Genomic DNA, 21138 nt, shown 5'->3' with positions numbered 1-21138 from the left:
GTCTGAGGCATTCGTTGTTAGGGATACCGAGGGTTGAGACAGATGAAACGGGAGCCCCGCACACACGACGGACTGGTCTAGCCACCACCGGAGGGAATCCAATACTCCCTGGGGGATGGTGATAACTGTGTCCAGCAAATGTCTGGTCGGCCGGTACTGCGCGATGAGCCAAGATTGGAGGGGCCTCATGCGGAGCCGCGCATAACCTATCACAAATGTGCAGGCTGCCATGTGGCCTAAGAGGGTTAGGCATGTCCTTATAGAGGTCAGGGGGGCCGCCTGCAAGCGTTGAATGATGGCCGACAGTGACTGGAACCTGGGCAACGGCAGAAGGGCCCTGACCAAGGTGGAGTCCAGAACGGCCCCGATGAACTCTATCCTCTGCGTTGGGAGCAGAGTGGACTTGTCCACATTGATAATGATGCCCAAGGTAGCAAAGAGTCCGCTGATCCTGCGGACGTGGTTGCGGACCTGCAGCTCTGATGTGCCTCGAATCAGCCAGTCGTTGAGGTAAGGGAACACGTGAATGCGACTGCGCCGAATATATGCGACAACGACTGCCATGCATTTCGTGAATACCCTCGGGGCCGTGGAGAGGCCAAACGGGAGGACCGCAAATTGGTAATGATGGCGGTCGACCACGAACCGAAGGAAAAATCTGTGTTGCGGCAATATGGCGATATGAAAGTAAGCGTCCTGCATGTCGAGGGCAGCGTACCAGTCTCCAGGATCCAGAGATGGGATAATGGTCCCCAGGGATACCATGCAGAACTTCAACTTCACCATATGTTTGTTGAGTTCCCGCAGGTCGAGGATAGGTCTGAGGCCTCCTTTGGCCTTGGGGATCAGAAAGTAGCGGGAATAAAACCCCTTGCCCTTCTCGTTCTCTGGAACCGCCTCTATGGCTCCTTTGTCGAGGAGCATCTGCACCTCCTCATGGAGGAATTGCTCGTGAGAGGGGTCCCTGAAGAGGGATGAGGGTGGGGGGCAGGAGGGAGGGTAAGATGTAAACTGCAGACGGTATCCCGTCTGCACAGTGCGTAAGACCCAGCGGTCAGATGTTATTTGGGTCCACGCCTGGAGGAAAAACGAAAGGCGGTTGGAAAACGGGGGGGGGGAGGATCTGTGGGGGAAACTGGTACCGCGCCCTCGGGCGCACCTTCAAAACGAAGGTTTGGGCCCAGGTGGGGCTTTGGAGGAGCCCTGGTTCTGCCCCCCTTGGTTGCCCAACTGTCTGCGCCTGCCATTTCTGCCACGGTGCCTATTGAGGTCCTGCTGCTGGCGGAACTGGGGATACGGCCGGTGCTGCTGCTGTTGTTGCGGCCGGAAGGGTCTGCGCTGTGTCCCGGGTGTGTGCATCCCTAGGGAATGCATGATGACCCGATTGTCCTTCACGCTTTTTAGCCTGGGGTCTGTCTTCTCCGAGAACAGGCCCTGACCTTCGAACGGGAGGTCCTGGATGGTATATTGGAGCTCCGGTGGAAGGCCAGAAACCTGAAGCCAGGAGATGTGGCGCGTTGTAACCCCTGAGGCGAGGGTTCGAGCGGCCGAGTCTGCTGCATGCAAGGAGGCCTGCAACGAGGTCCTTGTGACCTTCTTGCCCTCATCAAGAATTGCCACAAATTCTTGATGTGCATCCTGTGGCAACAACTCCTTAAACTTATCCGCTGCCACCCAGGAGTTATAGGCATAGTGGGTAAGGAGGGCTTGTTGGTTGGAGACCCTGAGCTGGAGGGCACTGGCCGAATAGACCTTGCGGCCTAGGAGGTCCATACGCCTCGCCTCCTTGGACTTGGGTGCTGGGGCCTCTTGTCCGTGACGCTCCCTCTCGTTCACCGACTGCACTACGAGGGAGCACGGTGTCGGGTGACCATGGAGGTACACATAACCCCTGGAGGGAGCCATGTATTTACGCTCCAAGCCTCGTGCAGCAGGAGGGATGGAGGCCGGCGACTGCCAGATGTTATTGCCGTTGGCCTGGATAGTCCTAATAAAGGGCAGGGCAACCCTGGTGGGAGTATCTGCCGAGAAGATGCTCACTACGGGATCTTCGATCTCGGAGACCTCCTCAGCTTGCAGGTTTAAGTTCTGCGCTACGCGCCTGAGGAGGTCCTGGTGCGCCCTGAGGTCGAGTGGGGGAGGGCTGGTGGAAGATGTGCCTGCCACTGCCTCATCGGGAGAGGATGATGAGGAGACCCCTAGCAAAAAAGCGTCCACAGGGGGCTCTGTCTGAACCTGCGCCTCTGACTCCGGAGGGAGCTCAGGGTCCTGCTGGTTGGACCTGTCCTCCCCTTCCGGAGAGGGAGGGGGGCGAGACAGCGATGCCTCCGGCATCCTGCGCTCAGCCGTCGCAGGCTGAGGAGGAAGTTGTTGAGGGCCCTGGGCTTGGTGGTACGCCCAGGGTGTCCAGAACCCCCACTGCTGCGGTCCCTGGTCCTGCGGAGGAGGATCCTGAAAGAGGGCCGCGTGTCTGTCTGTGTCCAGCGCATATACACTCTCTGTCTGTGACGAGACAGACGGCTGTCTGGAAGGCCATGGAGGGGCCGAACACGGCTGGTAGGGATCCCTTAGTCCTGATGCCGAAGATGTTCTCGGTGCTGGAGACCGGTACCGGGAATCATACCGGTGCCGGGATCGGGACCGGGACCTGCCTCCAACTCGGTGCCGGGATTGCGACCGGGACCTGCCTCCGACACGGCGCCGGGAGGCCGATCGGGACCGGGACCTGCCACCGACGCGGTGCTGGGAGGTCGACCGGGACCTGCCACCAGCTCGGTGCCGGGAGGTCGACCGGGGAGTTGATCGCCAACGGGAATGGCTCCTAGAGTCCCGGTGCCGGTAGCGGTGACTTGATCCAGACCGGGACTGTTTGGAGGATGATCGGCGCCACGAGTGCGACCGGTACCGCCGAGGGGAGCGGTGCCGGGACTGTGAGTGGCGCCGGGAGCGAGAGCGTCCATGGCGTCGGGACCTCGACAGCGATTGGTGCTGGCTGGGTGAGTCCTGAGACGGCGCTCTCATCGTCGTCGGCTTGCCTCTGGATACAACCCGCACCGGGGTACCGGGGGTTGAGGCTGGGTTGGCTCTGTAAGAGCAATCAGGTCCCGTGCCGAAGCGAAAGTCTCCGGCATCGATGGGACCAATAGCTCAACCCCAGATCTTATGGGGGAGCTAGAAGGGACTGGACTCGACGGGATCCCTGCTGGTGGTGCCATGGCCGAGGTAGGTGCCGGGGGACTCCACTCGAGTCTGCCTGGATGGAGTCGCAGACTTCGAAGGCCTTGCTTCGGGTCCCGGTGCCGGGGAAGGACGTTGCTGGGGTGTCTTTCCGGTGCCGGCGCGTTGAAGTTACTGGGTTCAGTGCCGCTTCCATAAGGAGAATCCTTAATCTCTGGTCCCTCTCCTTTTTTGTCCTAGGCTTAAAAGCCTTGCAAATGCGGCACTTGTCCGAAATGTGCGATTCCCCTAGGCACTTTAGGCAAGCGTCGTGGGGATCGCTGGTTGGCATCGGCTTCTTACAGGCCGAGCATTGTTTGAAGCCCGGCGAACCAGGCATGGGCCCGGTGCCGGGTGCCGGGAAGGGCTACGGCCCAAACCCGCTAGTAAGTATTTACAACTATTTACAAACAACAATTAATTAACTATACTTTTATAACTTTTTACTACTAAGTACAACTATGAACCATAAAACGAAGGAGAGCTAGGGACGTGGAGGACAGCAATGCCGCGCTCCACAGTTCCAACGACCGACACGGCGGTAAGAAGGAACTGAGGAGCGGGTGGGCCGGCAGGGGTATATATCGAGCGCCATGGCGGTGCCACTCTAGGGGGCAACCTGCCTGCCCACTGGAGTTGCTAGGGTAAAAAGTTTCCGACGAACATGCACGCACAGGGCGCACACCTAACTGGAATGGATATGAGCAATCACTTGAAGAAGAATACTCAGCTCCAGTACAAAGCCTCAGCTCAAAATCCAGTGCAGCATTAAAAAAATACAGTTCTCTAAATTCATAAAAGATTATGATAGAAAACAAGATTTCCGAATAAACTTCAGTTCAAGCACATCCCCATCTTCAATCTTCTTAATTTTATTCAATCTTGTAACTCCGTCTAGTTTGCCCTCTCTCCTGAACAACTAATTTAATTTTTGGGAGGTGCCAGAAATAAAGTCTGTTTCACTACAATGTTTCATCTTATAATTAACAATTTTGATATAGGTCATCTTGAAAAACATTATTTTGATCCCCTCCCTTCTCTAAGTTTTCAAACAGTTTTTTTGTATGGTTTCATAAATATGTGATAAATACTTTGTTTACCATCTTTCCCCATTACAATTTGAACAATTTAAACTAGAAAAAAAATACTACAGCATTTTTTACTTGCGCACAATATTGCAGCTGCACAATAGAACACTTAGCAGTTAAAAAAAACACATCAGACTATGCTTCACATTTTAACGTATCTCCTCTAATAGCTGCCAATATTAACACAGGTCAGTATCCAAACTCAAGAATACATTTATCAAAGTGATGCATGGGAGCTCTACTTTGAATTCCTTGTTAGCAGGATTTGTGCAGAAAACTCCTACACATTGCTTTGAAAATGTATGATAGACAGACTAGAAATTAACGAACTTGAAGACAAGGTCAAAAATCAGCACAAAAGTTTTGACTGACTAAATACACAAAAGTCTAAAATATAGATTAGCGTTGAGAGTTGAAGCAATAATAAGAGGATTGTCAGTAGCAAAAACAGGGGTAGCTCAAAATGTTTTAAGTTGTCTTTATTTAGTAGCCTTTACAATTATTCCCTTTTTCAGTACATGTAAAGACTTTCTTGTTTGGGTTTTTTTTCTTCCTCACCATGAAGAAAAAGACAATTCCGTTTATTTTGATGACAGAGCCTTGCTTCTACATAGACAGTGGAACCATGCTACATTTCATTAGTCCAGATTTAGCTTTTTAAATTTAAAAATGTGAAAAACCCCAAACATACCAATGTTTATAAAACAAACTAATTTTAAAATGCACCGCATTCCCTTAATCTTAAATAGAGTTATTTAATTTCCACAGCCATCTTCTATGCATTCGGAAAGGCTTCCCTTTCTTTGACTGTGATAGATCAGGTAGGACTGGTAACTACCATTTAAAGCTATTGATTTCACTCAACACTAGAGGACCAAAATTCAACCATTATTCTCGTCAGTTGTCACAACAAAGGTTAATAATAGTTGAATTTTGGACTGTAACAGTGAAGCAAGGATTGACAGCTGAGATTAAGTCAATACTCAGATCCAAATATTGCAAGTTCAAAAATTGAAATAGTGCATTAAAATGTTTATAAACTATGAGGTCTGAGTGGAAACAATTATTCATCGACAATATCAGAACATTTAAGGTGATGGCTAATAAAAAAGACATTTCTCCCCTCATAGAACAACATATTTTATCTTGGTTGTTTCTATATGACCGAAATAATGCTTCTCCTATCACTGTAAAAAAGTGGTATACAGCATGATTAAACAATATTTCAACTCTTTAGTTCATACAGAGGTTACCTGCTAGAGGGCATGAAAGTTTGATTAGGTTTATGTCGTACATGCGAAATCTTAAAGGAAAGAATACAACACTCCTTTAAATATATGAGTACTGTAGCTACAAATAGCTTTTTCTTGTAGTCAGGTAGGCAATCTCTTAGTCCCTTTACTATAAATAAATAGGTAGAATATAACAGGTACTTCAGGAAATCATAAATCTTGCATGCTCCAGTGGCAAATTAAAGAATTTAAAGTCTATGTATTGGCTAGAATTTTCCACCGGTTTTAAAAATAGTCGTCATTTGCATCTTTATTCAGTTTGGATATACTATAAATGGTCTGTCTTCAAATTAATTTCACTAACCATAGCATGAGCTAAGGCAAAATGCAAAGATAAAGCTGGAGCCTATTCTAGAAAATTCAGACATGGGCAGTGAAGCGACTAGTGAGTATACTGTTAATTCATACTTACAGTACCTAGTGCTGGCAAACAAATAAAGTCTGTAGTAAGTAACTGATATTAAGATGATATGTACTGAGTGTAACCTTCGCTAGATAACTTCTACAAGCGTCAGGACGAAAGATTCTAAATTGTTGAACTTTTCATATCCTCCTGCTTGTTGTTGATCACATCCTTTCTAAGAAACCTTGTCTATAGGATACCATAGGTATTAACAACTCCAATGTTTTGCACAAAGCTAGGAGCAAGGCATGTGTAATTAGTATGTTGTGATACCTAAAAAACGCTGTAATTATGTAGTCTACTGAAATGTCTCCTGAATTTTCTACGTTTCATTATTATTACGATTTTCAGAGTATTAGAGGGTGACTACAAGAGTAAAAGCACATAGTCAGAAGCTTGTAAAAGAGCAGTGCTTTCCCTTCTGCTCTGTGAAGCACTTACTTCCTGTACCCTCTGTGATGGTTATAAGACAACATTCTCATTAAAAACAAAACAAACCAACAAACCCTCTTCTCCTGTCCTTTCCAAGTGGGCTAGTATATGACTGATGTTTTGGCCAGACTGACCTTCACTATACCTGCTATGATTTATATGGGCAGTTCCTGCTGAAATGTCTGTAATCATGATACAAATAAAAAGGAAAATAAAGGACTCTATCACCAGCGTTCTTTCACATATGCATGAACTTGAAGACAGGGTCACAATTAAGGTTTCTAAGAAAATCAATTCATAGGGAATGTTTTCCATAGACAAACCAAATGTTACTACACAGACAACAGGTAAATGCCCTATTACCATATATAACATGATTTTAAAAAGTTCATCATATTGGTAATACTGTTAATGTTAGTATGCTATCTATATTCCAGTTCTGTGTTCTGTTTTGTGTTCTGAGTAATTCAGTTAAAAGCCCTACAAACCAATAACACTGACAATGTTGTCAAACTTCAATTTAAAATTACACAATAATGCTTTGATAATGACTTTATTAAGCTTCACATTTCTTCTAGTGTGTGTGAAAATCACAATTTTAAGGCAAATTAACAACTAGCTGCTTTAACTAGTTATTAAGTATTGTCTCCTCCAACATGATATTAAATGTATATTTTATGAGCACTCTGTTTCACAAAAATGACATTTCTATTCGGGGGGCAGGGAAAGATACATTTTAAAAACAACATCTGACTACTCCCAAGTCCTACAAGGATAATTGTAGCACTATAATAATCCAAGCACTACAGTTTGGTGGTCAAGGTCTGTCTAGTAGTGAAAATACAGTGAGTTTGCTTGATCTCATGGGATTTTCAGTGAAATATATCAGGAATCAGTCGTTATGGGTATTATTTTAAAAGCAGCTTAAAAATGGGATTCAAAAGAAGAGGGAAGGGAATCATGAGAACAGACATTAAAGGAACACAAGGAGGAGGAGAAACTAGCACAGAGAAGACAAACAGGTGAAGAGAAAAGACATAGTAATAGCGGAAAATGGAATATATCTGGTAAGAATCCACAACCAGATCAAGACATTGGATTAAATGGACCACTGGTATATTGTAGCTACTGTAGTAATTCCTGTGTTCCTAGAAAGAAAGAGAGATCAGAGAAAGCAACAGAAAAAAAAATCAGAGTAAATGGAAATTGAAGCATAGCAGGCAAAAAAGATCAAGATGACATAGATGCACAAAAGCATGAAAAGTAGAGGAGGCAAAGTAGTAAAAATAGAAACTGAGAAAACAGAGTAAGAGAAGTAGATAAGGGAATAATGGAATAGGAGAAAAAGTAAGATACATACAGACTATAAGAAGAAAATGAAGATCAAGAATGAGGTTTTCGAAGGTGCACAGGAGATTTTTTGCAAGCCCAATTACATTGATACACATAAAATTAATGGGAATTGGGTGTCCGAATCCCCTAGACAGCTCTGAAAATCTCAGCTCACATTGTGCCCCCACAAGGAGGTGGACAGGAATGCAACTTGCTCTGAAGTACAGAGTTTCAGAGCACATACACTTCTAAACACTATGTCAAAGCAGAAAGCAGCCCAGGGCTGGCTGGACTCACCCAGACGTGATCCTGAAATGCTTCATAGGTTTTACAGGGAAGAGGTGAATAGAGGTGGAGTGGTATTCTATTAGAGAAGTAGGAAAAGGGGTGCGGAAGTAGTTGGGAAGTGTCAGAGAAGGAGGAATGTTGGGATGGGTCAGATAAGAGAGAGTGGAATCATTTGTTTAGCCATACAAACTGAATTTTTGGCTGTAGAGAAAACACTAGCATTGCAAAAACTCTGTTATTTCAGAAATTGGATTTTGTACCAGTTGCTTTATAGTTTGGACAGCCTTTGGCATTAGTCTATATGGAGTCTAAAACTGTTGTCTTGATGAAGATGAATGTCTTCTGAATGGCAGTGCTGGCTTACCAGGAGATTTTTTTGCTTTACTTGACCAAGTAAACTGAGTAGCAATACAACAGCTGCTTTACAGGGGGAAGTAAATACATGAGTCAGGATTCAGCAGCTGCAATCTAGATATGTATATCTCATAGAGCTGGAAGGGACTCTGAAAGGTCATTGAGTCCAGCCCCCTGACTTCACTAACAGGACCAAGAACTGATTTTGCCCCAGAACCCTAAGTGGCCCCCTCAAGGACTGAACTCCCAATGCTGGGTTTTGCAGGACAATGCTCAAACACTGAGCTATCCCTCCCCAGCTAGATCACTATGCCAAAAGCAAATTGCACATCCATGGTTGGTGTTGCTCTCCCAGGGGAGGAGGGATAGCTCAGTGGTTTGAGCTTTGGCCTGCTAAACCCAGGCTTGTGAGGTCAATCCTTGAGGGGCCTATTTAGGTATCTGGGGCAAAAATCTGTCTGGGGAATGGTCCTGCTTTGAGCTGGGGGGAGGGGGTGGACTAGATGACCTCCTGAGGTCCCTTCCAACCCTGATATTCTATTATTTATGCAGTAGAACTGACATGATCATTTTAGAGTACCTACTTGTTGGCTAGTCACTTTGGGTGCACATCTAACTTTTGCCTACACTTTGGAGCAGTAACATAGAAAGGCATGTGGCACAAATACAGCACTGTGATCATCACTGGCAGACAAAGTGATGAACACAGATTCCTATTGCACAGAGTAATAAAATGTAAAAGAGATTCTCAGACAGTACCTGAAATGGGGGAACTTGCAGAATAAACGTTCACTTTTCATTGCTAAGAAACTTCAGTTGAGAATACTACTGTTTTAACAAGAAACCATCGGTTCTAATCCTTTATACAGTGCCTAATAGTTAAGCAATTACTTCTCTCTAAGTATTTATACAATTTCCATTGCTGGAGTGCTTGGGTACCTCCCAAGACCATACAGTTGAAAACAACAGTAATCTCTCTCTCTCTCTTGTCCTTCCTTCTGTAAGAGAAATGACTTTGATGAGTTTACTTTTAGGTCCATTTGTGTGAGAGAGGTTTTGAACATGATATGTTTAGCAGCCATTCTCCTCATGTATTCTTAATATTGATCACAAAACACTGCTGCATGGAGTATACACATTCTCTGCTGGTGTAAACTGGCACTGCTCCACTGACGTGAGTGGAGGTGCACTGATTTTCCCCAGGAGAATATTTGGCCTAGTGCGTTTCTTCCTTTAATTCACTGATTAAAGAAAATCAAATGGGGTAAGGGAGAAAGAGAGCACACATAACCCTGCCTGCCTCCTCCCCTACACTAAACAAAGATAAAATGGGTAATACAAGTGAAAAATAAGACATAGAACTTCTGAAACAATAAGAGAAAATATTCCCACTACTGCTGTGGTGCAGTCCTATTGTTCTTTGCGTAATTTGTTGCAGTAACTGATACAAAAGTGGAGAGAGAGAACTAATGCTGCATGGAGGACTGAATGAACTATGCTAAACCAACATATCATTGTAGGGTGTAAGAGGGCTACACAAGCAGATATATAATCACATTTTGTTTGGGGGATCATCTATTTAAAATAGTTACATCTCCTTGCTGGCATAGCAGCAGTAAATTATTTTGTGATGCTGTGCACCTCAGTTAAGAAGAAGACTCATCATTTCTATTTCCAAGGGAGGGTGGTGTAAATCTAAGGGTGTCACATAGCTAGTTTTCATCTATGTAGAGTCTTTTTGCTATCTTTTTGAAGATTTCTGCACTTTTACATAAAGCAATGCAGGCTTTAAGCTGCTCAACTGCCCTTCTAACTGTAGGCAATATACCATAAACACAGCCAAATGGAGTTTAAGTAAAATGAAAATAAACATAGGAAAAGTTTTACAAAAGCAAGCTTCTTTTAGATATGAACTGAATAGTTAAATTACCATTTAAATTGTTGTGATCTGGATTTTGGTGCTCCCAGTACAAATGTACGTTTATGCCAATGGAAATTAACTCTCTTTCCCCCCCCCCGCCCCCAATTAAACCCTATAGCTGAATTTGCAAGATATGCATGTCATATATTGGTAGATAGTAAGGATTAGTTGTTAGGAAATATTCATAAACAAGAGTGTCATTAACTTTAAAATGTCTGTTTATAGCACACTGGTTTTGCTCCTGCATACAATAAATGAATCTTCTCTTTAAAAATAAAATTTAGAAGCATAATGAATACTCACAGAGATTGACCAAATGTATCTGTTTTCTCTGAACTCTTAGAAAAAGTGCACTTAGATCTCCTCACCATAATGACTACCTCTTCCCGAGTTACCAGGAAAATATTTGTGCTTCTTTTTGTCTCCCAGTCCTTCCATATCTCTAGTATGAACATTGCAAAAAATCTTTGCTAGAAATTTAGTAACACAAACTCTTTTGCTCTTTTTCCCCTCCTCATTAGACTAGTGAGAAACATCAAAACTTTTTGAAGACCTTGGATGTGAATTGTCACAGACTATCTTGTTTTTAAGTTTCTTAGTAGACATGACATTAAATATGTTGGATCTGAGGTTCCATCTGAACAACAACAAAAAACCTTCTAAGGGAGAGAACATCAAACCTAGCTTATCAGATCAATCGCCTAATGTAACCATTTGCTTCTCCGTCTGAGAATAACTGAAGATAATGCAAGACTTTTCTGGAATAAACATGTAAAGCTCAAAGATGTGAAATATATGGTTTTTCAATCACAATAATGGTAGCACACCTGTAATGTTCTTTTTGGGAAGATGATTTAACAAAGAATCTGAAAGAATTTTGGCATGGCTCCCAACATAAAGACTTGTTTTTATGAAGAGAAAAAATCTAGTGAAATCTTATCAGCAATCAGTGATAATATGGGGGAAAAAAACAATGCCTAACTTTAACAAGGTCTTCTGGATTGAAATGTGAGCACTGTCACTTTCAGTACTCAGGTGGGTTTATCATTTGTATTAACTGTTGTCAAACTATAATTACTACAGGACTAAGCTAAGATGAATGATGAACATGGGAAAAATACTGTAGTTTTAAAAATGACACATTGTACCTGGTGGTCTATATATTTACTATTATATAAACATTGAAGGGCTACATTACTATTATGCTGAGGAAGTCGGCACAGTAGCACTACATAATGAATGATGAAGTTTCTGTTGACATTCTTAACAGTATCAATAGGCCTTACCAAATTCACAGCCATGAAAAACACGTCATGGACTGTGAAATCTGGTCTTTTCTGTGCTTTTATCCTATATATGGGGGAGACCAGCGTTTCTCAAATTAGGGGTCCTGACCCAAAAGGGAGTTGCAGGTGGTTGCATGGTTATTTCAGGGGGGTCACGGTATTACCATCCTTACTTCTGCACTGCCTTCGGAGCTGTGGGTGGCCAGAGAGCGGCAGCTGTTGGTCGGATGCCCTCCCAGAAGCAGAGAAACAGTAAAGGTGGCAATACCATACTATGCTACCCTTACTTCCGTGCTACTGCCTTCAGAACTGGGTGGCTGGAGAGTGCTGGCAGCTGACTGAGGGCCCAGCTCTTCAGGCAGCAGTGCAGAATTAAGGATGGCAATACCATACCACGCCATCCTTACTTCAGCGCTGCTGCTGATGGCGGAAGCTCTGCCTTCAGAGCTGGGCTCCTGGCCAACAGCCACCGCTCTGCAGCTGCCCAGTTCTGAAGGCAGAGCCACTACCAGCAGCAGCACAAAAGTAAGGGTAGCAGTACTGCAACCCCTCCTACAATAGCTTTGTGACCACCCCACAATTTGGGGTCCATACCCCTACAACACCGTGAAATTTCAGATTTAAATAGGTGAAATTTACAATGTTTAAAATCCTATGACCATGAAATTGACCAAAATGGTCTGTGAATTTGGTAGGGCCCTAAGTATAAACAGACTCCGATATATATGTAAATTGTTATAAAAGAAATACAAATTAAAACTTTATTACCATTAACCAGTGTTAATAAATGAAACTGAAATTTAACACATGCTTTAAGTAACATATTGGCAGCAATACAGATGTCTCTTAAAATTACTCTTTGGTAAAGTAAACTATTAAGGTGTCAGAATGTCTTGAATAATGGCTTGGAATTAACATTACATAAAAAGCTGAGTGTCATAATGCAGCATGAACAAATGACCATTTTTAGGCCAAACTTGCTCCTTTGTTCTCTAAATAAACCTGGAAATAATTCTTAAAATGTACTGGGGTGTAAAACTATAGAGGTGGCAGAGGGTGGGCAATAAATAGGGCAGAGAAAAATGGAACCAATTCCCAGATTTCTAGACATGGCCCAATTCCCACAAATTGTACAGACTGAAATGAGAAGCAAATGTAGATAGTGTGATTAACATTTAAGAAAAACACATCAACCTTTATCACATTTAAGACAGCTAAAATACAGATATACTTTCCTAGCATTATCTTTCCATGTAAGCAAGCAACTGCTGTAGTTATCCCAAGGATATTATGCAATCATGAATGAGAAGGGAAGAAGCCCAAAGGACAATCTCTCTGAGCTATGAAGAAAGTTCGAGAACTCCTGATCGACGGAATGAACAGGATAGCTCTATGGTCTCAAACCCCACCTTGTTGTTTTCCCTGAGAGCATCTCAGCTCCTTTTTAAGATTCATAGTCTCACTTGGCTCAACTGCATCTGCTTACTTCCCACCTGGGGGTGCCTCTGAAAACACTTGTTGGGATTTAACTCACAATACTCCATGGCACTGTCTGGCTTAATATGGTGTCCCCCACGGAGTACCACATGGGAATATTACATTTTGGATAAGGGACCCCTCTGGTGTACCACTGAAAGACTGTGAGTCTTATCACAATAGTATCCCCTTATTTGGTCCTTACTTCAGCAAACCTCATCAGAAGTCAATAAAAATTTGCCTGAGCTAGGTCCAAAACACTGAGAAAGAACTTCAAAATTTTGCTTTGTGTGTGTGTATATGTATATATATATGTCTAAAGAACTTAAATTGTGTTCTGGTCTCTCTCAGTTGCTGCTCCGAGGCAGTTAAATAAAGACAAATATATATTTAAATGAGAGTAGTAAGATTAAACATTAAAAAAAATCCATATTGTATGGAGAACAGAGAAATGCTATTAATATGCAAACATATATGTATATGTAATATAATCTTATTGGTTTACAGAACCGAACTCTTCTGAGGAGTGTCACAAATCCACATGATAGCCATGTGTGCTCAAATTTTGCATTTGGTTCTCTGATTTTACACTAGTTGAAAGATATGTAAAAACTCATGTAGGCAGACAGCTCCCTACTGACTACACTTCTAAGCAGCTTCACATGCATACATTATTCCAGCCAGATAAGGCTGGAAGTAACTTATGCTCAAAAATGAGCTTGAAATTTGTCTATTTCTGTTTCCATGGGAAGCCCTTTAGGGTTCTCTCTGACCAAATGACACACCCTTATCAGACTGTGGAATGATACATTGAGACAATCCACAAATGCATGACTTGTTCCCATAATGAGATATGCAGTGCAGATTTTCGGACAGAATTTGGCTAATCAACAAGTCAGATATGGTTATTGCAGATGTTTGTTGTTGCTTTTGACCAAATGCACCTTCTAAAAAAAACCCTATATCAGCCGTTACTGTTTTGCTGTGATAGACTTTGAAACTTTTATAAATTTAAATTCCCTTTTTTAAAAATCATAACTTTGAGAACTGACCACTGAACAGACACACCATACTTGTCATTAAAAGTAATATAGGCAATGAAGGATATTGATACCATGTTCCAAGAAATAATCTTTTCCATATACTATATCTGGCGGAACTGTAACCCTGAGATCAACTGAAGTGTGTACAAAGTCCCATTGAAATTGTTATGACTCCTACTGTATACCAGGTCAAGGGTTTAAAAATAAAATTTGATAGTTAACTTGCCTCATTGTAGTTAGACTCTAGATGATTTTAGTTCATCTGAAGATGCAAGGGGAAATTAGAGGGCATCTATTGGCTGTGCACCCCCCGAATATAGATAGATAGATAGAAACTACATTGAAATGGCAAAGTCAAGCACTCAAAATTTAGGAAATGCTAGACTTAAAGGTGGCAGTGCCAAGCTTTGTTCAGACTCCTTGTGCATATGCACTGTGATAGTCTTTAACAACATGATCCTATACTGTTTTTCTCACAGGATTCCTGCCTACATTCAAGTCAGGCAGCTTCCTCCTCTACACTGCCTGAGAGTCACCGCCCTGCACTTTAAGCAAGGGTGGGGTTTGTCTGGCTGGCCAGGAGAAAAGGGCAATGCTTTTTGGCATGGGGGGAGGAGGGGAGACATAAAACTTCTGGAAAAGCAGTCAGCATGGTAGATGACTCACCACCTAGAAATGAGGGGTTTAAAAAGGTCAGCCTGGGCCTGGACCCGCCCCTCACCACTGGAAGCAGGCCAGGGAGCACTCACTCTCCCTCCCTCTTTAGGTCAGAAATATGCCAGCTGTTTAGCTATATCTGCTGTGGGCATTATGCTTGCCACCCTGCTAAGGGGAGCTGGGAAGGAATTTTTCCATTACCAACATATTGGCCAGGTGCAGTTGAGGTTTTTTCACCTTCCTCGCAGGAGGTTCAGGTGGGCTCTGTTCATGCATAGAATGATGGGCAGTATAGCAGAGGTTCAGTGCAGGTACTCCATAAATTAAGGTACAAAAGAATGGATACATGGCTTGGAAAAGGAATTAAGGAGAGGTGCTTGGTAATTGAGCAAGCTGGGGCACTTGCGGACTCCTCTGATTGCTACAGCAGGGAGCCAACCCCTCGTCATTATAGTCCACATTAACCCCTCCTACAAGTGGGGGGGTTGGTAAGGTCCTGGTAAGGGAATTGCTGGAGGGACCTGGATGAAAATGAGGGAGAGCTGGTGGAAGCCCCCCTGCCCCCGGAATTGGCTGGAACTGGAGGTTCCCAGCAGTGGATCTACTAGAAGGACAGAAAGGTGTGTGTATAGGGGGGAAGGCTGGAAAAAGCACCCCTCCCTCAGTGAATTGTGGGGGTTTTCACCTGCACTGCACATTTTATCTGCTGGGTTAGTCCCAGACATCTGATACTAAAGTTGTGGCCTGATTAAACCCATATCTAATTTCTCCTGTCAGCAAAGTCAGACAACCAGCAGGGGAAGAACTGAGAGCACAGGACAGACTGTTTTTCTGCTCTTAGTTCTGGCGGCCAGTGCCACAGCAGCTGCACCAATCATTACCGGTAAAGTCTGGCTCAGCATCTGCAGTCCTTGGCTGGAGCACGCTCTGTTCAGAGGGAATCTTTGGAGAATTTATGTGTGAAACTCTAAAAAGTCCCTACTGCGCATGTGCAAACTGAGATTTTTCAAAGACTTATAACTTGGCCAACTTTGAGCAGTTTTCCCAGAAAACAGCACAGGCACATTTCTAACACAAAACAATCCTCTTTTCCCCACTTCTACCACATTTCAGGCCCTTGCTCCAATGCATGGAGGTGGTAAAACTTCTCAATGAAATGGATATAAGAATTTTTTTAAACAAGGCAAAACAACATTTTCCCTTAATCTCACTTTCAACAACTACTGAATCATTTTTGCTGAAAATTTCTAAAATAATTCAGCCTGACTCAAACTCCTGACAAGGAAAATTTCAGCCCAAAAAAGTTATAAGCAGCCTTGGCAGATCTTTTTAAAATAATTTTGATGGATAATATCAATGTTTATTTTTTATTATTTTTATCCATTTAAATTTTCAGTTGCAAGAAATTATGCAGGAATCAGATAATAGTTATTTAATGACAGATGTTGAGATTCAAAAAGTTAAAGCTTTATAACTATTAAGACACAAATTGTCAACATCATGTGTCAAAATACACAAAGGAAATATCCTTATATCAAATTCTAATAAGTTCTCAAGTAGCATTTTTCTTATTTTGCCTATCTGTACATTTCAATTATTGATGGAAACATGTTTTTATATGTATGGCGACACTTACCAACATTTTGACATTTACCAACATTTGATGTAATCCTTCCAAACCTATTTAAGTACTGAAAGTAGCGTTTTATAATGAAAAGTGTTGGACAACCTTAGCTCTAGGTGGTACCACGAACCCCACCAATAATAAATATAGTTCAAATTCTTTTGCAATTTCCAAAACACAATTAAGGAATTAGGATGATATGCTAAAAATTATATAATACTATTTGGGTTATGTTCCCTGTACCATAAAACCACTATGAATTTAAATAATTTGCACTGAGTAGTTCCAGAAGATATGGTCAACATTCATTAATAAGCAAAGACATTGTCCTGAAAAATCAGAAAATTCTCTGACTTCTACAAACTATTTGTTTTAATATTGCTTTCTTTCAAACACAAACATATTTTTGTCCTCAATAAAACTAAACACTCTGTGTAATCTCAGCTTCTGTCACTTTCCCCTGTTTAGCACTCTAAATATTTAAACAAAGTAGACCTGAAAATCTCAAATGAGTAATCTTCCCCATATGTCTTTGCCCCTGAGCTATAACTATTAATGCACTAGCATCGCACTGACATGAAAGAGATAGCTATTAAAGTCCTACCTGCCCACAGGCCAGGCCCATGCCTCTCTCCCCCATGCCATGAGGACATGATAAATTTAACTCCAAGGCATCTGCACCGGAAGCCTGTAAGACATGCACATACACATATATAAAGTTAATCATAAATATTATAACTCTTACGTTCAGGTACTTTTGGAACTTGACACAGATCACTCATTAAATGTAAGGGTTTTTTTTTTTCTGTCAACCTTTTTTCTTTTGGTGTTTAACAATAAATAAATATAAGCTAGAGTTGAGCTAGAGTTGTTTGGAAATATCTATCAGTCACTTAAGGGGAAAGACCATTATGAGAGGGTATTGCAGTTTCCTGAGGAAAAATTAGAAATTCAAAGTAAAGATTAAATTTATAAAGGAAAAAATAAAGTAAATATTTTACTTAAATATAAGTATAAAAATGTAAATATATTTTTAGATTGTTTATTCATATTGAAATGTGATTTTTATATTTCAGATTTTCAGATTGTAGGGCTTAGAAAAATGGGTGGGATATTGGCACTTTTCTTTATGAGGGTGGGACAAAAATCAGGACAAAAACCACAAAAGCTATAAGAAATAAGACTCAGTAAACCAGATTTTTACATTTGAAACAGACTGAAGATGCATATATACAAAGATGATAGCTAATAGTTTATAGGGTGGCCTTTTACATCAAGTTCAAAGAAATTTTTACTTATACAAGTGTATCAGCATAGAGAGCTTATACCTCAAAGGTTTGGCTTGGCTCAGATAACAAACACTCTAACATTTGGATGCCTGTCCGAATTCTACTGAAGTCTCTTGGGTCTGCAAAATTAGTTGGGAAACTGTATGATAACAGGTTTCCTTGTGGCATTTCAATACTTCTGCTGCAGTTCCCAGCTGGAAACTGGACACACAGTGGAATGAGAGGATGCATAATAATGAAAGTAATGTTAATCAAACTTCAAATGTTAAAAAAAAACCCACTGTTTTTAAGTTTGAGATATGCTGAAATTCAGAACGGAGCTTTTATTTTATCATAACCAGTTTGCCCATCTGTATAACTTACTAAAACTGATGAGAGAGTAAAGGATCCATCATGATTAAATGTGACATGCCTAGAAGAACTTTATTCAAAACTCAGCAAGAGTAGGGAAGTCACAATTCTGAAAAATGAAATCCATTATCTTCATCTGAAGAAACTATTTATGCAGTTCTCAGTCTCAGCAACTCAGAACCTCTGCTCAGGTGCTGATAATTGCAGGAAGACCATCTGGACAACTTCATTTTCTCTTGTTCTATTTCACTATTGTACAGCCTCTTTGCAGAAGAGTTTTGAACTTTTGTCCACAGGCTGAACATCATTGCTAAATTGGTTCTTCGTATTTGCCACCATGTGTGTGTTTGAGATTAACAGGGAGATTAATAGTTTTTAACTGATTTTGTGTCACAGGAATACCTTACCCCTGGAGCAGCATCTGGCAAATCAAAACAAAAAACATACCATTAAATTACTGTGCTTCACTTCCTAATGTGTGGTTGTTAGGGAATCCCCCACAACAATCATACTGAGCCCTACTGTGCACTACTTGTACATTGCTATTGTGAGAGATGCAGTGTACTGCCATATATGTGCCTGTATATGTGAAATACATTCAGCCTCCTGGCCTGCATCTCTGACACAGAAGCCCCTTAAATTTTGGGAGGAGCAGTTCTGAACACTTGTTTTCTCCTCAAGGTAAAAGTATATGGTGAGATGCCATTCAGAACCAACCAAAATCCCCAGGGAATGAACCTATTCAGATAGCAGTATAAGATTTAAAGTGGTCATCCCAATCCTTTAAAAATAAAAATTTAGGTGTCGGTGCCTTGTGACAGCTGAAGAATAGGTAGGGACTCTGGGAGGGGTGGGAGATGGAGGATAGTCCCTTGGTCTTTTGGATTTGTTGAAAGAGAGCCTACAATTAGTGTAGAAAAACCTTAAACAAGCCTCTTAGCCTGAGCTATTTGAAGATATATGTGCAACAAAAAAATTGTGAATAACATCACTATGACCTTGGGCAACCCAGTGTTCACACAACTGCAATGAGTTTTGCACAAAATATGTATTGTGAGGTATCACTTGAAAATTAACACTACACTGGTCAATAATATCATGTAAAGTATGTGTAACAATGTTGCATATGAAATTATGTATACTCACTAACATTTTATTTTAAAGTCTAGACTAAAAGGTGTTTAAACCGGGCACATCATGGGGAGTTGATAAACAGGGTTTCTGCAGACAAAGGAAAGAGGCTAATAAGATATGGCCCAATTTCAATGGGCCATTCGTTTGTATTGGAGGAAGAGAGAGTTTGCATAGAAGCATCTACCAATGGGGGAGGAATCAGCATGGAGCTATATCTTCCAGACCTCATGGCTCCTTTACTCAGCATGAGCTAATGAACTTTATCTGTAGCAACCCTTCAGAAGAATAGATTTCAAAGGTTCACTGAACTATAAACAGAGGGGAGTGAACCCCTAGGTTATCCATCACTTTAAGTAGACAAAGAAACAAAGACATTTGATCTCTGTGATGGGTCCTGGCCAGACCAGCCAGTAAAAAGCTGGAAATAAATTTTGATTGAGAGAAAATAAAACTTGAACAAAGATGGTACCTTGCTAGATTACATTTTATACTTCTAGATGCTTTTTTCACTTTTATTTGCTCTTCCTTTATTTCTTTTACTTGGTATCTCTTAATCCACAATCTGTTGTTAACAAACTTGTTTTGCTTCCATTGTAAATCACTAGTGCTGGCTAAACTCAGTAAAGTGTGTGATTTTAGTAAGCTGACAGGTTGGAATGTTATACAGCAGAGATGGGCAAACAACAGCCCACAGGACAGATCCAGCCCACCAGCTGTTTTAATCCAGCCCTTGAGCTCCTGCTGGGAAGCAGGGTCTGGGGCTTGCCCTGCTCTGGTGCTCTAGCCAGAGAGCAGGGTCAGGGGCTGCTCTATGCAGCTCCCAGAAGCAGCGGCATGGCCCCCCTCTGGCTTCTACATGCTCCAATGACCCTGCTCCAATGGTCCTCTCCAGCATTCCAATGGGAGCTGCAGGGCCAGCACCTGCAGACGGGGCAGAGTGCAGAGCTGCCTGGCCACACCTCTGCATAGAAGCCGGAGAAGGGACATTCCGCTGCTTCCAGGAGCCGCTTGAAGTAAGTGCTGCCTGTACCCCTAAACCTCTTCCCATGTCCCAACCTCCTACTCCAGCCCTGATCCCCCTCCCACCCTCTGAACGCCTCAATCCCAGCCCAGAGCCTGCACCCCCAACTAGAGCCCTCACCCCCACCCCAATTTTGTGAGCATTCATGTCCCACCATACAATTTCTTTTCCCAGATATAGCCCTCGGGCCAAAAAGTTTGCCCACCTCTGTTATAGTCTCTGCAGAGGTAGTGAACCTAATAATTTTTCTGTAAGAGTCCAGTGAGAGGGTCTGGACTCTGCAGGAAGATGACATGGGGCTGCAAGGAGTATCCAAGCAGGGTGAAGCTTATGGGCTGCTGGCTGGCTGTTTGGTTCACATTTCTGAACCAAAGTTGCAGTGTCTCAAGACACCCAGGATTACAAAGCAGACATTGACCGAATCCCTTAGTAGCCTGGATCAATCCCAAAATGTCTCAGTCACTAAAATGATTGATTTATAAAGATTGTACCCAGCTCATGTTTTGTGTTGGCATGGAGAGGTGTTTGGTAGTTCAGTTTGCAACCTCTTCTCTATGCCTCAGACCTGGTAATCTTGAAAACTTCATTGGAATCAACCCTTTATAAACATTGAAATGGCGGTTAAACTAAATTCATGCATAATTTGTTCATCAGAAAAAAGCTGATGTCTGCTTCCATTGACTAGAAGGAAGAAGGGAAGATACTTAAAGATTTTTTAGAAGAAATATATAATAGAAAGATGAAAATGTAAAAAATCACAGTGATGTTTATAATAAGCTACAAGAAAATTAAAAGATCAGACATTATTTAAAGAATGTTCTTCTTCAACATAAATCAACCATGTTCCCTCTTTTAGCTGATACGGCGAAATGCTCCAAAAGGAGACACTAGCCACTGCACATTTAGACAAGAAGTCAGAAAGAAGTTCAGT

The 21138-nt window shown here is 42.3% G+C and overlaps 1 protein-coding gene across 2 annotated transcripts in view; it reads right to left on the bottom strand.

The window, feature by feature from the left end:
* The window catches only part of DPYD (dihydropyrimidine dehydrogenase), a 627421-nt gene that overhangs the window by 126453 nt on the left and 479830 nt on the right, over nucleotides 1-21138 (bottom strand). For both annotated transcript variants that reach the window (XM_030572745.1, XM_030572746.1), the window contains one exon: nucleotides 17017-17100. In XM_030572745.1, coding sequence (XP_030428605.1) covers nucleotides 17017-17100 — 84 coding nt within the window. The remainder of the gene's footprint in view (nucleotides 1-17016; nucleotides 17101-21138) is intronic.

The sequence above is a fragment of the Gopherus evgoodei genome, chromosome 8 (assembly GCF_007399415.2).
Source record: "Gopherus evgoodei ecotype Sinaloan lineage chromosome 8, rGopEvg1_v1.p, whole genome shotgun sequence".
Lineage (NCBI taxonomy): Eukaryota > Metazoa > Chordata > Testudines > Testudinidae > Gopherus > Gopherus evgoodei.
Note: the sequence above shows the minus strand (reverse complement) of the source record. Positions and strands in the feature narration are given on the sequence as shown.